At 32.9% G+C, this 14,190-nt stretch overlaps 2 protein-coding genes across 7 annotated transcripts; one reads left to right on the top strand and one right to left on the bottom strand.

Annotated features, from left to right (window-relative positions):
- The first annotated feature begins 3,283 nt into the window (after nucleotides 1-3,283).
- Nucleotides 3,284-7,897, top strand: LOC107643472 (uncharacterized). 6 transcript variants are annotated; one of them, XM_088488153.1, is made up of 9 exons: nucleotides 3,303-3,419; nucleotides 3,495-3,579; nucleotides 3,813-4,493; nucleotides 4,618-5,034; nucleotides 5,138-5,202; nucleotides 5,672-5,768; nucleotides 5,893-5,967; nucleotides 6,158-6,269; nucleotides 7,069-7,897. In XM_088488153.1, the coding sequence occupies exons 3-9, from the start codon at nucleotides 3,813-3,815 to the stop codon at nucleotides 7,071-7,073; spliced, it is 1,452 nt and encodes a 483-aa protein (XP_088344279.1). In that variant the 5' UTR covers nucleotides 3,303-3,419; nucleotides 3,495-3,579; the 3' UTR covers nucleotides 7,074-7,897. The 6 variants fall into 6 exon arrangements, with proteins under 6 accessions (XP_088344277.1, XP_088344279.1, XP_088344278.1 ...); XM_088488152.1 differs by having other exon boundaries at nucleotides 3,809-4,493; XM_088488151.1 differs by having other exon boundaries at nucleotides 3,284-3,579; nucleotides 3,809-4,493.
- An 11-nt stretch (nucleotides 7,898-7,908) lies between these two features.
- LOC107643473 (formin-like protein 4) lies at nucleotides 7,909-11,029 on the bottom strand. Its single transcript, XM_016347131.3, has 2 exons — nucleotides 9,597-11,029; nucleotides 7,909-9,497 (listed from the first exon to the last, which is right to left on the bottom strand). The coding sequence occupies exons 1-2, from the start codon at nucleotides 10,997-10,999 to the stop codon at nucleotides 8,282-8,284; spliced, it is 2,619 nt and encodes an 872-aa protein (XP_016202617.1). The 5' UTR covers nucleotides 11,000-11,029; the 3' UTR covers nucleotides 7,909-8,281.
- Nucleotides 11,030-14,190: the final 3,161 nt, after the last annotated feature.

Here is a 14,190-nt window from a genome sequence, read left to right as displayed (position 1 = left end):
GATTTTGGTCCTTAAGGTAGGGGCTGAAAATTTATTTCGTCCCCAACCTTTTTTTTTCTCTACAAAATGGTCCCAAAGGTTTAACGTAGTTTTAAAATCATCCTTCGGACAAAAATACCATTCCCCCTTCTTCTCCAAAATCACCCAAAAACAGAACAGAAACTGAAGCTGAACCAGAACCCACCATCACCACCATCATCTTCATCTTCATCAAAGCATTAGTAACAACAACAATCTAACAATGTAATAAACATTAAAAAAAAACAACCAGAAGCAGAAACAATGGAATTAAAATAAAAACCAAAACCAGAAGCACAAATAACCAGAAGCAGGAGCAGAATGAAATTGAATTAGAAGCAAAATCAGAACTAGAAGCACAAGCAACCATAACCAGAAACACAAGCAACCAGAAGCAGAACAACCAGAAGCAGAATCAAATTAAAAACATAATCAGTAGAAATGAACAAAATCAACAAACGACGAGGAGCATAATCAGAAATCAATGTAATTAACAAAATCCACAAATCAAACAAATTCAACAACATAAATAACAAAATCGGTGAGTAGTAGAAACGGCGAGGAGAAGAAACGGCCGGCGAAGAGCAGCGACAACCGGCGACTGAGGGAGGAGGAGCAGTAGAAATGGCGAGCGACGCGCGACATCCACCCTCTCGGATCTGCTGGCGTCGAAGTCGAGCAAGGGAGACGAGTAGCGACGAGATCTGGCGGCGAGATCTAGCGGCGATCGAGGACCGAACGACGAGGAACAACGGCAGCGACAGCGATGAGGAGCATAGCAGCGGCGGCGAGGATTCCCCTTCCCTTCCCCACCTTCCCTTCCCCTCTTCTTCTATGACCCTCCTCCCCCTCCCCCTCCCGTTCGTGATTTCCTTTAATCTTTTTTTTCTTGTTTTTTTTTATATATTTTTTAGTTAGGGATAGTTTGGTAATAAAAATAAAAATTTTGGTAAATAGAAAGATTTTAAAACAAATTGAAACCTTTGGGATTATTTTATAGCAAAAAAAAGGTTGTGGACGAAAAAAATTTTCAGCCCCTATTTTAGAGACTAAAATCATATTTAACCCTAAATCAAATTAACTAGATTCGATTTACTATTGATATAACATATATAGTAAATCGAATCAAATTGATTCGATTTAGTATATATCTCCTGCATTTTAAGTTTTATTTCTTTGTAAATCGAAATAAGTAATTTTGATTTACATAATTTTTTACTAATTCAAATCACATTAATTTGATTTAATACTATAATATATATTCGAATTTAATCAATTTAATTTATATAGGTGTATATATATAAAGACATGCATGTAATGTTTTTTATTTTAAAACTTTTATATAATATTGATTGGTATTTAGTCTAATAATGTGTTTTACCCTAATTTTTATGGCGTAAATTCGTTGGTTCGGCCTTGCCTCGATGGAAAGAAGTGGTACTTATTGCAAACAAGAGTTAAAAGAAAACCGTATCTCTTTATAAGGAATAGAATCCAGTTCGGAATCTAGAAACTCTCAAGCAACTACTTTACAAGTTACAACTTTGCCTTTGAATCTTGATGATTGGGTTTATATCAAGGGTTTCTTCTTTCATGAAGTACCCACAGGGGCACAACAACACAAAGGTGATTTGTTACTGTTACTCTACAGAAAAAGTGAAGGAAAAAACAAAGAGAGAAGGGGGGGGGGGGGGGGTTGACGGTTAGGGGTAAGAAAAGAATGATCAATGAAGCATTGAACCTTTTATTCTATTCTCCAGACATTTTATTTAAATTATTTAAATATTTTATTTACTGAAATTCAAACGAATAAAATATTTAAATTTTTATATTATCATTATACATTTTAACTATACAAAATAAAAGATAAATAAACATAAAAATTAAGTATTGTGCACACCTTAAAAAAAATATCCCATACATCAAAATAAAAGTAAAAAAAAAAAAATTCAATCTAGTATATTTAGATATGCTACAGTCTGATTTATTTTGATTTTTTTATTTCATCTAATATTATTTAAATAATTTAAAATTTTAAAATTATATTCATCTAAATATTTTAAAATTACATATCTCAAGTATATAATACTCAATGTTTGTATTTATTTATCTTTTATTCTGTGTTATGATATACAGATACTGACATGGATACGGAACACGACATGACACAAGACATGCTGACATATAAATTTTAAAATCTTATAAAATATGAGAATACATGTATATATAAAATATAAAGTATTTTTTAAATAAATTGTAATAATATTTTATTAATATTAAAATAAAAATTATTTTTAATTTTTTATTTTAATTATATAAAATATTTAAAATATTTTTTATTTTAAAAAAATAATATTATATACTATTTTTAAATTTATTTTAAGAATATATATTAAAAATGAAATTAAATATATTAATACAGAATGATATTTGATATTTAATATTTAAATGTATCTAAAATATTTAATTTTTTTAATTTTTATTAAAATATAATAAAATACAACAAATATGTATATTAGGGGTGCACATGGGCCGAGTGAAGCCGGATTTGATGCGACCCAGATCCGGCCTGAAATATACACCGGGTTTATTTATTAGACCCGAAACCGACCCTAGACCCGATGAAACTAATACACTTTCGGGTCACAATTATACCGGATTAAAACCGGGCAGTTAACATTACATTACGTTGATACCTTCTTGTAAGCTAGCATGTAAAAATATCCAAATTTTCAAGACTCCAACCATTAGTTAACATGGTAAAATTAAAGCATAACCACAATCAATACTAAAGCATAACCACAATCAATACTAATATTGTCTAATAATACCAAATATTTAAATCAATACAAATAACACAATCTTATGTATTAGTCTAAAGTCTTATGCATTCTAAACATAAAAAATTAATTTATAGTCTTATCATGACTAATAACACAAAATATTAAGGTTTACAATACTTAAATTCCACATAAGAATAGTCATGATCCATCACTAATAACACAAAATATTAATTGTGTATGATGACCGGGCCACCGGGCCGACTTCGACTGACCCGAGCTATGACCCGACCCAAAATAATGACCGGGTCTATTTTTGAGACTCGTACCCGACCCTAAACTCGATGAAATCACACCAAATTAATCCTTAAAGTGTTCGGGACTGGACCGGACCTTCGGACCGGGTCGGGTCTGTGCACCCCTAATGTATACTAGACAAATATCAATAAATATTGTATTTAAAATATATCCGTAAAAATAAAATATTATAAATTAAAGAATCGCACCTGTCCCTACTCCCTTGTGTTTTCACTCTAGTGATCTATAGTCTTCATGTCTGGGAATTTATTTTAGGGTCCTCTTTTGGTCCCATTGTGGCCACTGATTCTTAACTCTTCCATGGTTTGTTCAGTACTTCAGTGAGATATCAATGAACGATTATATTATTTTTTTATTATTATAATTTCTTCTTTACAGGCCATTGTAGCTGAGTAATAATTCTTGGTTCTTCCATTGCTGAATGAATTTGGTGTAGGTGCGAACCTTATCTGAAAGTTTAAAGGTAAACCCCATTTCTCATTAATGTTGTTTCAGATTAAAGTTTCAATCTTTTTTGTCTTTTTTTTCCTGCAAATATCTGGCTCAACGGTTTTGTGGATTCACCAATTGATGATGGTGTTTTTCTTTTTGGTGGTAGTCTGAGTTGTACTTGTGTTGGTTGCTTGCAATTATGAACACAATTTGTTGATTTTATTATATTTTGTAAAATGTTATTGTCTCTGCTATTTAAGCAAGATGGGAGAAACATCAGCTTCCAATGATGGCTTGCAAGCTTCTGTTTCATTGGGTAGATTTGAGAATGATTCATTGTCCTGGGAGAGATGGTCTTCTTTCTCTCCAAACAAGTACATGGAGGAGGTTGAGAAGTGTGCCACACCTGGATCAGTGGCACAGAAAAAAGCCTACTTTGAAGCTCATTACAAGAAGATTGCTGCCCGCAAAGCCGAATTGCTTGCACAAGAGAAGCAAAATGGGGAAGGTTCTTCCGGATCAGAAGATCAAAATGGTATGCATATCACTGGCGAAAATTCCGGTGCTGGTGCAGTCTTTGATGTTTTGAAAAAACCAGGTTATGTTGAAGTGGTTAAGATAGAATCTAGTTCTGTTGATGAGATTAGTAGGAGCTACATAGTTTCTAGAGATTATGTAAGTTCTTCAGCCAAGGCAGAGAATGAAGAACTGAAAACCAGATCACATAGTTCGCAGTTGACAGATAAGGCTGAAGAAGTTGTCAGCACGAAACAAGAAGAAAGTATTGATGCTGAAGTTGAAGATGTGAAGGAAATTTTGCATGTCGTGTACAATGTCAAGGAGACAGGAAATGCCACAGAAGTTGAAGTAAAAGAACTGACACTGGATCATACTAAGGATGTTGAAGCAAAGCATCTGACATTGGATCATCCTAGGGAATATAAGGTTTGCATTCCTATATCTGTTGAATTCATCTTCATTTTCGGGAAAACATTGGTGAAATCATAATTTTTCTTGCTTCAAGATTGGCTCTACCCAGTTGCCTGTTCTCACCATCTATTTTTGATAGGTTACCCCCATAAAAAGGGAAAGCAATGTGGCCAAGACAAAGAAGACATCAATGCAACCTACACCTAAGATATCCCAAATTTCAACACCAAGAAGTTCAAGTTCAAAGCCTACATTAACTCAAACAAAGCTACCAGCATCCAGTTCTTCTACTAAAAATGCAGATTCTCCATCTTTATCAAGGAAGCAAATTACTTCAAGTGGCCAGAGCAGAAAAGTTGCTAACAAATCCCTGCACATGTCCATGAGCTTGGGACTAAGTAATCATGATCCGGCTCCTCATAGTACAGTGGGGAAATCTTTAATAATGCAGAAAATGGGAGATAAGGACATAGTGAGACGAGCATTTAAGACATTCCAGAACAATTACAACCAGCCAAAATTATCTGGTGAAGACAGATCCTTGGTGAAAAGACAGGTAGCTAGTGTGGAAAATCATTATGAACAATTGTTGTTTACTGTTGATATGTCGGTACTGTCGCATTGATTTGAGAATGCTTTCCTATGTATATCTTGGGCAGGTTCCTGCAAGGGGGACAAAGCCAAAGGTTTCTACCTCTACAGCTTCACAGAAAGAAAATGGACAGTACGTAAATTTTTGCTGGACTGATAATGTGTTTTGATTTGCACCCGTTTAATTCCTTAATGCATTCTGTGTAACCCCACTTTGTTTATCAATTACATTCGGTTGATGCATCTCGACAAAATTTCAAATGTGTGTTTTGCTTTAGCCTACCATCAGATGATATCGTGTTTTTGTTTTGTTTTCCTCAAGAGTACAAACTTATCAACCATAAAGACTGCATAAATGATGAAACATTGGAAGTTAATGTTATATGAAGTAATTCAGTTTTGGTTATACTTAGCTCTAACTTGATCCATCCACAAATATTCCTTAATTGAAATTTAGCTCATAAAACAATCCGTAAAACCATCGTTGTATTTTTTATTGAGTTAAAAAGTTGTATTAGAAAATATGATTACCTTTATTGATGTAATGTAACATGAGGTCAATTTTCTATGTTATGACTCTGTTGAAGTTTTTTCTATAATAGGCCAACAAAGGTTGAGAGTATTGATAGAAGAAGTGCAAATTCTGTACGAGCTACTTCAGTTCTGAGAAGAGATGTTAGAGCGGAGAAAGGGAAAGAGGTAAGAAGTGGCTCTTGATGTTTGCATTAGATTTCCTTTGATACTGGGAGTTCTCATTGGATTTTGAAAGTAATGCTTATTTCTACTGACCAAAAAATGCTCTCGCCTTTTGTCTTTTAAACAGTCCTTTAGAAAAATAGAGGAAAAATCGAATACAAAAGTGGCGGTAGAAAGAACACGCCTTCAACCAAAAATAAAGGTTCTCTTTCATATATCACAGTGTTTCTCTATGGAAGATATGTGCATACATTTATAGTGAATCAAAGGCAACTGCTTAAAATATGTAGCTGAATTTTATAGGATGGGTAATCTTAGGTTATATTGTTATTTTCAAGTAGATAATATGCATAAATTGGATGTTTTTCTGAACTATCTATTCTTCAATGCAGGAGGAAAAAGAGGCAGAGATGAAAAAGAGAACACCTAATTTCAAGGGTTACACCTCTACCAGCATATTGGCCAGGACAAAAAGTGTCAAAGACAAAGAGTCATTCAGAAAAGGTATGCATTATACATCTCATTTTTCATTTATTTATTTATAATTTTATGCAAAACACCCTCATGTACCCGTATTTGTACCTGGTACAGGCACTGCATTCCTACCTATGCATCATCTTGGTAATTTGTAGTGTTTATTGCCTTACAATTTATATGTGCCTAAACTTACATCAAACAATCTAAATATCATCTGCTATTACATTTTAAAGACAATTGTATAAATATTACATATCTAAAAGCTTTACCTTTAACTTGAAGTCAGCTAAAGCTTGGACTATGGAGATTTGTGAGACACTTGGCTGTCTAGTTTTGCTGTTAGACTTATTTTTTCCACTGTCAAAATGAACTTGTATAATGTTTGGTGGGTCAGAATAGAGATAGTAGTAGGAGTTCTTGCTGTGCACATTCTAACAGCATTTCTAGGAAACACTCCCTGTGAGATATGAACATTTGCTGACAAATCGCCCAGTCTTTACCTCGACTGCATGATGAATCCTTTTAAACTAGGAACTTGATTACAAACTTCTAAATTATACGGATTTCCAGTAGTTAAACCTATTAAATACTAACTCATTTTCATAATTTAGAAACATCCCCAATTCTTTTTGAGTGGTAATATCGATACTTTATTTACATGTATGCGCCGGAGCCCAGGCAGAAAAGAGGGTCCGGTGTGGGGTGAATTCAAAAAATTGGATTAAATGAAGCATTGACAAAGGCTGCATGTTCTAAACTTATATTCCAGCTTACAAATATTCAGTTCCTGTATTGGATAATCATTCAATGTATTTTATTCGTCCAGGGTGATGCTAAGATTGGGAACCCTTTGTAGCTGCCCACCGCCACAGGTGGTGAAGGTAAAGATAAAGAGAGATCAAAGAAAAAGAAAGAGTGAAAAAAAGAATCTCAAATACACCATTGATTCAGATATATGATAGTATATCTTATATCTGTTAGAGGGGAAACTTTTATCGGAGCTCGTGAATCATGGAAGGACTAGAAGGAAGAAATTAATTGAAAATGGCATCTATAGTTGATAATTAATTTCTTCCCTCACACCCCCTTCAACAATAAGATTTAGACAACATTGTACAATGTCTTTAATGATGTTGTTTTTCTTTTTATTTTAGGCATACATTTCTTGTAGGTAGTTGCTCCTTTTACATGTTCCCCTCTTGAGTCTTGATCCATTGTAGACCATTATCAAACAAAAATGCTTAGGTTTATATAGTTGCAGCAACCAATTATCCCATTCACGTGCAATAGTGCAAGACCTTCTTGTTATGTGGGGAAACAGGGTGAAGAATTTCCAGAATCAGGTAATCCAAGACTTGTAAAGTTGGCTACAAGATGCAGATTCACTCGAGCTTGGCATGTATACGTTCTTCAATAAGCTCTCTATTTGTTACTATATGTTGATAATCATATTACCTACGTCAGTAAGAATTGTACTAGAAACTTAGAATGCAGTTAGTTTAGTTCTATAGGAGTTTGAGTTGCCCCGTTTTTAGTCTTTCTAGTGTTTAATACTTCTACATGTATTAAATTCATGTATAAGTACTGAGTAGTGGGGAGCATATTTACTACGATCCTTGTAATAATAATAAATGGTAAAAGAACTTACTTGTCTATCTGATATCACTGATTAGATGAATTGAAGATGTGTATCGAAAGAAATTGAAAGAATCAAAGATCCTTGTACACCATTAGAACCTAAAAGCTTCTCCAAGAAAATGGTTCTCTATACAAAATTCCAAATGAAATTGTGCAGTTACACGTTGAAAAGTGAAAACATTCCAAATTTCCAATCATTTTGGCCCTTGCAATGTTGTTTTTCATTATGGGGTTTGAAATCTACCTTTTGATGTACAATAAAACGCTCAGATAAAAAAAAATTTGAATTGTTCAGGCCTATGGTAACCTTGGTTATCTCTAGTGACTAAGATTAGGCCAAACCAGGATTCCTTTGAGCTGCTTGCTATGTTCAAGTGGGATCAAAACCTCAAAAGTCCTTTCTACTTTGTGCCCTTCCTCTTCTGCATGTTACGAGCAATCTCAATGCATGCTTGATCAACCATTCCCAGAAAATCCTTCACTATCTCAAACAGTTGAAGTGGTTGTTCACTCTCTTTCCATGCCCCTCCTCCTTGATAATAAGCTGTTGTTTTCTTCACAAGCTGCATCACCCTTCCATGTTCTTCACTCACCAATTTCACTTCTTCCTCGGCTTCTGATAGAAAACGGTTCATTTCTCTTGCAAAATTCCCTCCTTTATCATTTCCTCCACACTTCAAAACGAGTTGTCGAATCTCAGCTATCCTTGCTGAAAGTGCTGAGATTGAACCAACAAAACTTTTGTAATCTGTTAGTGTTGCTTTCTTTACATTGGAGAACTCAGAACTGACCCCTCCAACAATTGGCAATCCTAGTATTATGTATTCCCTTTTTCTTTGTTCATCTGAAACAGAATTCTCAGTGTTTCCACTGCTAATACTGCTGCTACTTCTACTTCTGCTGCTACTTCGGCTCATGCTGTAGTCTCGATTGAGAACAGCACGTTTGCCTTCAGATCGGACCACTTCCTCAACCACAAAGTGAAGCAATGTGGTTTTTCCATCGGTGCTCTTCACATCAGAAAGTTTCCTAAGAGAAGCCAAGTTGAAAGCTTGAGCATTACCTCTATGAGTACCTGCATTCATGCGATTTCCGGCCTTGAGCACTGCTTCAAGAAGCTTCAGGAACACTCCTTGGTTCCTAAGCTCCTTACATCCCAACTCAAGTGTCTGCAGAAACTCCTTGATTTCGACAATCTCGGCATCATAGTTCAGCCTGAACAGCATGGCATTCAAGCGCTTAAACACCGAAGGAACAGCTTTGAGAGTATGATACAGGAAGGACTCCGCTGCAGGAAGGTTTTCAGGATCTCCTCTGTATTGGAGTATTAGAGATTGCTCTTCTTCTGTTGGAGCAACTCTAGAAAGCTTTTCAATGGTGTCTATGTTGAGGCCATGACCATCAAGGAGTGCATCAATGACTTCTTTTCTTGATATTGCAAGAGATTTCAACACAATGGCAGTGTTCTGTGATTTTCTTGGGTCAAGAAGGGTGGATGCCTTTGTTGATGGAGCTGAGGCAGAGGAACCCTTGCTTGGACTCCCTGAATCATTCGCTTTTGGGGTGTTGTGGTTAACAACATAGCCAAAGAGAGCTTCCATAAGATCGTCATCGACCCTGAAGAATTATATGTAAACACTAAGTGCCAAAACAAATGATCAAAATTTGCATATTAGTTTCAGAGAATTGAATGTGATAGGAATATTAGTATTATACCTGAAGGAGCCACGGTCAATTTTGTCCCAAACCATGGAGTGATCAAGATTAGCATTGACTTTATCCCAATGCAGAGGCTTCAGTTTCACTTGACGATTGCCGGTTTCTTGCATATCTTCATCTTTAGATTTGCCTTTTCTCAAGTATGATGGTGCTTCAATAGGGGTAGGAGGTGGTTTTGATGATGACTTTGGATTTCCTCCCTTTGGTGGCCCCTTTCTAGAAGGAATCGGTGGAGGCGGCGGTGGCGGGGCTTGGCTCTTTCTACCAGTAATTGGTGGAAGAGGAGGTGGTTGTGGTGGAGGTGCTTGGCTCTTTCTTTCTGGTACTGGTGGAGGACATGCTGGTGGCACTGCTTGGCTCTTTGGAATTGGTGGCGGAGGTGGTGGAGGTGGCGGCAGTGTAGGTGCTGAACTTTTTCTATCTTGGATTCTTGGAGTGGAAGGTGAAAGTGGTGTAGGAGTTGATGATGAAGAAATGGAGGGTGGTTTTGGTTGTGAATGGCTAACAAAATCAAGTTTATCAAAACCATTAATTGGAGGAGGAGGATGAGGTGGTGGAATCTTCATAATAGTGTATGGTTCTACAGGAAATATATTCAAATGTGAAGAATTTGAAGATAACCCTCTTAGCAAAGGAGTTTCTTGAACATTAGATTCAGGTTGTGTCCTTTGATCATAATATCCTTCGTGATCGCTTTCTTCTTTGTTTTTGTGACTTTTACCCAATACCTCTTTTGAGTTCTTACCATCTTGAAGCCTTTTCCAATATACAACATCCAAACCATTCTCATCAACAATCAGCCCTTTTATGTTACCTTCCATTCTCTCATACACACTCACCTGAGGTTGAGGTCGAGGCTGAGGCAGAGGCACCACAACATTCCTATAATCTCTGTGTGTTGCAGAAGAAGCAGCCATGGTTGTTGTAGTAGTGTTGGTTATGTCAATTCTCTTCTTTGCTCTGAAGCACCTTAGACCTAAGAAGAACACAATTCCACAAACAGCTAGTGTGCATGCTGCAGTTGCAGCTACAGCCTTTGCTACTTTACTGTTTGATGATGGTGATGGAGATGGCGATGATGGCGGTGATTCTTCTGGATTTGTTGTTGGTAATGGTGGTTCTTCTGGTGTTTCAATTGGATAGAAAGTCTCAATGTTCTGAGGATCAAAATTGGTTTGGGAATAACATGTTTGTATAAAAAAAATATGTGAAACAAAGAGAAGGCTCAGAAGAAGCACAGCATTCTTCAGAGCCATAACATTAGAGAATGAAGCATGGATTAGATTACATTCATCACACGGTTTTCTAAATCCTAAGACAAGAAATTTTAATGCACTTTTTCTTCTACTTCTTCTTCTTCTTCTGTTCTTTCCGTTGATTATAATTGAAAGTTTGTCCATTTTCTTGTTATATTGGTTTTGTTAGTGTCTGAAAGTTTCAAAAGAAGTAAGCTGATAAATGTCGTTAGTTGGTAGTTTCCAATTTTATTAAACCATGCAATGACCAACATGACCCTGGATCTTAGAAATGAGTAAATGGCGTAGTTGAGGGGTATTTTAGTACTTTTGTGGCAGGATTTGGTCAAACTACAAAAGGATATGTGAATTAAGTAGTGTTTGAAAGAGACTTGTCACTTGTGCACTATTCCACTAACTATGTCAAACATGTTAATATTGCATGCGGGGTTTGAGGTGGCACTAGAATAATGCTCCAAATCCAAAAGCTTTTTTTCTTTTTCGAGTCAAATGCCATTAATTTATCATCATGGCACAGTTATCCTATCTTTGACTTTGTCTTACTATACTACCAATTATAATTAAAGGTATCTTATTTATATACATTAACTTGCGAGTTATTCTGATTTATATATTGTTGAATGAATTAGTTAACGTGTTCGACCGTGAATATTTAAAAAAAGATAAAGAAAAATAAATTATTAATTAACATACCATACTATTTAGTAGCAAATAATATGTGAGTTAAAATTAAAAATGGTGTCTCATATATTATTTTAATGATTAATGAAAAGTTAGATTAGTTGCTTCTAGAAGCTAAAAAGGCACAAGAAAAAAGGGAGAAGTTCCATTACAGAAATTTGTGGTGAAGGATTTGGTTGACTTGATGGTCATGCTGACGCCAACCTATACAGTAAGAGCAGCTCCAATGAGTGGTCCTCATTCCACTTTTTTCTGACACATGGTGGAATTTATAGTTGGAGAAGGAGAAAGATGAGTTCCTTCACGGAGGCCAAGGCAGAAGAATCCCTCTGAGCAGGAATCAAACATAACCAATGATAACTTGCCACAAGTTACCTTTTAAATAAATACATATAAAATTATAATTAAATAAATAATTATATTAAATAATTAAATTATATTAAATAATTAAATAAAATTAAATTTAATAATAATTATAATAGTTAATTAAATTAAATAATTATAATAATTAATTAAGTGGGACCACAACAGGGACTAAAGTCAGTTCCTCCTAATGGAGAAGAGAGAGATGCTTTGAGTTTATGACACAAAAGTTGATGTGGAGTTACTTCTTATGACAGGTGGACCATAAACAGGAACTTGGATGAGTTTTCTACTGGAGATGGTCTAAGAACATCTCTAATGGATGAGTTCCATTTAATTTTTTCTGACATTTAAGGGACCTACTATTGGAGCATAACCAACATGAGTCCCAGCACGTTGTTTAAGAAGAGAGAGTCTCCATTCAGAGGGACTCATTGTAACCAATAATAACTTGTCACATGACAAGTTATTATAAAAATAAATAATTATATTAAATAATTAAATAATAATTAAATTAATAATAATTATAATAAATAATTATATTTTTATTTGATTAATAATTTATATTAAATAATTAAAGTATAATTAATTTATTAATAATTATAATAATTAATTAGATTAAATAATTAAAATGTTAACATTTACATAATTAAATAATTAAATCATAATTAATTTATTAAATAATTTTTAAAATTTAAAATACTAACTACATTATTAAAATTAACCGTTGTAAGAATTTTTTTGTATTAAGTAATTTTATAAATTAGTATAATTTTGAATTATATATTGTGTATTATTGTTATGTATGAATTTGTTTAATATTAATATTTTTTAATAGTGAATTATTTTTAAATTTATAAATTTAAAATATTATTGAAAAAATTAATTATATTAAGTTTAAGTATTTTAATTAATTAATTAAGTGGGACTACAATGGGACTAAAGTGAGTTCTTTCTAATGGAGAAGAGAGAGATGTTTTGAGTTTCTATTTACTGTTTATGAAGCAAAAGCTGATGTGGAGTTACTTTTTATGACAAGTGGGCCATAAATATGAACTGAAATGAGTTCCCTACTGGAGATGGTCTAAGGATCCAAGATGTTTTGTTTGAACTTTGAAAGACAAATGCTCTTGTGGAGACATCGTTAAGTGAAGATCATATTGTAAATTGTTAAATTATTTAATATATTTAATTTAAATATATTTGATTAAATAATTTAAATATTCATAATATTATTTTTATGTGAAGATAATTTTATGAAAGTATATCTATTTTTTAAAATGGGAGTCACTTAGATAAAGATGTTAAAAATATTTTTTTAAAAATATTTTTAAAAAATTAAAATTTAACACATATAATTAATTAAACTGTGTTATTTTTATTAAAATTAAACCGGACAAATTAATTTATCTAAAAAATTAACAAATTAAATTTTAAACTGATCTAAATTAATATTTTTTTATAAAAAATAACTAATATCTCTATTATAAAAAATATTAAAATAACTAAAATATCGATATTATATAAATATATATATATATATATATATATATATATATATATATATATATATATATATTAATTTTGAAAATTCTAAATCCTAATCCTATGACGTCAGAGAAGAAAAAAATTAAAATTTAGGATTCTCAAAATTAATATATATAATAAAAGTATTTTAGTTATTTTCTATAATAGGTGTATTGTAGTCATTTTTTATAAAAAATAATATTAATTTAGACCGATTCAAAATTTAATTAACTATTTTTTAATTAAATTAAATTGTCTGATCTAATTTTGATAAAAATAATATAATTTAATTGATTATATATATTAAATTTTAATTATTAAAAAATATCTTAAAAAAAAAATATTTTAAACGTTTTTAGCAGAATAATTCCCTTTTAAAATGGCCTATTTCTATTTGTATGGTGTAGTAGTTGAAAACTAATATACATGCATAGTGTTGTATCTTCACATATATATGAATCAATTCTCTTTCTCATAGGATTAACGTGAGATTATTATTTGCATTAAGTCACCGTTGGTTACTATGTAGGAGTTATTAAAAACATATATAAAAAAAATAGCTACTCATATGTAAATGATAATTACCATGCTGTAAATACACATTATATTAAATAATTTAATTAAATATATTAAATTATTTATCCGTTTTCAATTATTATCTTTATCTGAGTAACCGAAAAAAGAAAAAGAAAAATATCAACAAATCAAGCTCAATTAACATCTCATTATATATGTTTTACTATTATATCATGTGTAACATAAAA

The sequence above is a fragment of the Arachis ipaensis genome, chromosome B5, assembly GCF_059453495.1.
Source record: "Arachis ipaensis isolate K30076 ecotype BB chromosome B5, ASM5945349v1, whole genome shotgun sequence".
Classification (NCBI taxonomy): Eukaryota; Viridiplantae; Streptophyta; class Magnoliopsida; order Fabales; family Fabaceae; genus Arachis; species Arachis ipaensis.
The sequence above is the reverse complement of the archived record's forward strand: the minus strand, read 5'-3'. Positions and strand labels throughout refer to the sequence as shown.